The sequence below is a fragment of the Plectropomus leopardus genome, unplaced genomic scaffold (genome assembly GCF_008729295.1).
Source record: "Plectropomus leopardus isolate mb unplaced genomic scaffold, YSFRI_Pleo_2.0 unplaced_scaffold1411, whole genome shotgun sequence".
Classification (NCBI taxonomy): Eukaryota; Metazoa; Chordata; class Actinopteri; order Perciformes; family Serranidae; genus Plectropomus; species Plectropomus leopardus.
Genome location: NW_024615069.1, coordinates 1 through 2,360, shown reverse-complemented (window position 1 = coordinate 2,360; position 2,360 = coordinate 1). Strand labels below are relative to the sequence as shown.

At 46.7% G+C, this 2,360-nt stretch overlaps 1 protein-coding gene across 1 annotated transcript; it reads right to left on the bottom strand.

The window, feature by feature from the left end:
• Positions 1-5: 5 nt before the first annotated feature.
• Positions 6-2,354, bottom strand: LOC121964121 (protocadherin gamma-C5-like; the record flags this gene model as incomplete). The annotated part of the gene is made up of 1 exon (XM_042514342.1): positions 6-2,354. A coding segment is annotated over one exon (2,349 nt), but the record flags the coding sequence as incomplete, so codon positions are not given.
• Between the last annotated feature and the right edge of the window lie 6 nt (positions 2,355-2,360).

Below are 2,360 nucleotides of genomic sequence, written 5' to 3'. Positions count from 1 at the left end.
CTGTCGGGTAAAGACGCATCCAGAACACTGATCACCTCCTTAAAGTCTGTGGTGCTGCTGGGCTTTATCAAAGTGAAATCACTGTACTCTGACATTGGAGACATACATGATCTGAAGGACTGACTCTGAGACAACATGTCTCCTCCCAGGACCTCCACGTACTTTATAGGTCCATCAGTGTTGAGCTGAATCTGCAGGTTTCTGTTGGGGTTCTTGTAATCATCACAGTCGCTCCGTCTCATGCAGCAACTCCCGCTGCTTCTGCTGCTCCTCATGCATTTAACCGCTAAGATGAGAAAAGTCACCAGAGACAGCACGGACACCGAGGCCAGAGAGAGAATCAAATAAAGGGTGATTCTGCCAGTTTTCTTGCTCGGCTCGGCCGCTTTATGTCGGAGATCTAAGATGGGCTCGTGAAGGCCGTCCTCCAGCAGGATGGACACCGTGACGGTGGGGGACTGGACCGGTTCCCCGTCGTCCCTGATCTCTATGAGCAGCCTCTGAGAAGAGTCGTCCTGCTCGGACACAGCGCGTTTAGTCCTCACCTCCCCTGTGTACAGATTGACAGTGAACAGAGAGGCGTCTGTGGCCTCCGCCACTTTGTAGGAGGTCCAGGCGTTATGGCCCGAGTCAGCGTCCACGGCCGTCACCTTGGTAACCAGGTGACCCGCTTTAGCGGAGCGGGGCATCCTCTGATGAGAGAGGGAGCCCATGGCGGAGGAGGGGTAAATAACAGCGGGGGCGTTGTCGTTCTGGTCCAGGATAAAAACATGGACAGTGGCGTTGCTGCTGAGAGACGGGGAGCCCTGATCCTTTGCCTGAACCTGAATCTGAAACACCTTCAGTTTCTCATAGTCAAACGAGTGCATGCTGTAGATGCTGCCGTTATCTGAGTTAATGTAAACATAAGAGGAGACAGAAACGTCCTGCACTTTAGAGTCCAGTATAGAGTAAGAGATTTTGGCGTTTTCACCAAAATCCAGGTCAGACGCTGATATTGAGTACAGTATAGAGCCTGGGACCCCATTCTCTTTTAAATATATCACATAGCTGGGCTGAGTGAATACAGGGGAATTGTCATTCACATCTGTGATATTTACATGTATTGTCTTCTTTGTGGACAGAGGAGGGGAGCCTAAATCAGTGGCTGTTATCTCAATGTTATATTCAGAGAAATTCTCACGGTCTAAAGCAGCACTGGTAACCAGCGCGTAATTATCAGAAAAAGAGGGTTTCAGATTAAATGGAGAACCCTTTGGGAGCTGTAATGTCACTTTACCGTTTTCACCTGAGTCAAGGTCTCTGGCACTAATTAAAGCTACAACAGTACCACTTGGTGCGTCCTCAGGCACAGAGTTTGGTTGGGAGGTCAGTAATATATTTGGAGCATTATCATTAACATCTAACACTTCAATATGGACAGTGCAGTGTCCCTCCATTCTCGGAGTTCCTTTGTCTCTTGCGCTGATGTCTATTTCATAATTTGCATCTGTTTCGAAATCTAATTTCCCTATAAGATGTATTTCTCCGGTTAATGAATCGATGTCGAACAAAGTCAAAGCAATATCTGGTGTGTGCGTCCCAAATGAATACTCTACTTCTCCATTAGGACCCTCATCAATATCCTTTGCTGTCAGTTTAAGGATAGATGCACCATGTATACTATTTTCGCTTATAGAGACTTTGTAAACATTCTTCTCAAAGACAGGAAAATTGTCGTTAATATCAAGCACATTTATGGTTATCTGGGAGGTCCCAGATTTCACCGGGTTTCCTCCGTCTATAGCTGTTAGCTGAAGCTGGTGAATAGGTTTTTTCTCTCTGTCCAGAGATGTAGACAGCACGAGTTCGGGGACTTTCCTCCCACCAGACACATTTTTTATCTTTAAACTGAAAAAGTCGTCTTTACTCAAAATATAAGACCTTACTGAATTCACTCCAACATCAAGGTCTTGCGCAGTCTCCAAAGGAAATCGTGCTCCTGCCGCTGTCGACTCTGCAATTTGTAATTTTATATCTTTTGACGGGAATTTCGGAGAATTATCATTGATATCCTGTATTTCCACTTCAACTCGGTGCAACTGTAGCGGTTTATCAACGACCACTTGCAAAGTCAATACACAGCTGGCGCTTTGTCCACATAAAGCCTCTCTGTCTATTCTGTCATTTACCACCAGCTCGCCTTTCCCCGCATCCACACTGAAATACTGCTCACCAGCCTCAGAGGCGACACGAAGCTTACGGTCAAAAATGTCTGACAGTCCCAAACCCAGGTCTTTGGCTAGATTTCCTACCACAGAGCCCTGTTTGAGTTCCTCCGGGATGCTGTAACGAGTCTGTCCGTCTATTGTACTCCACAA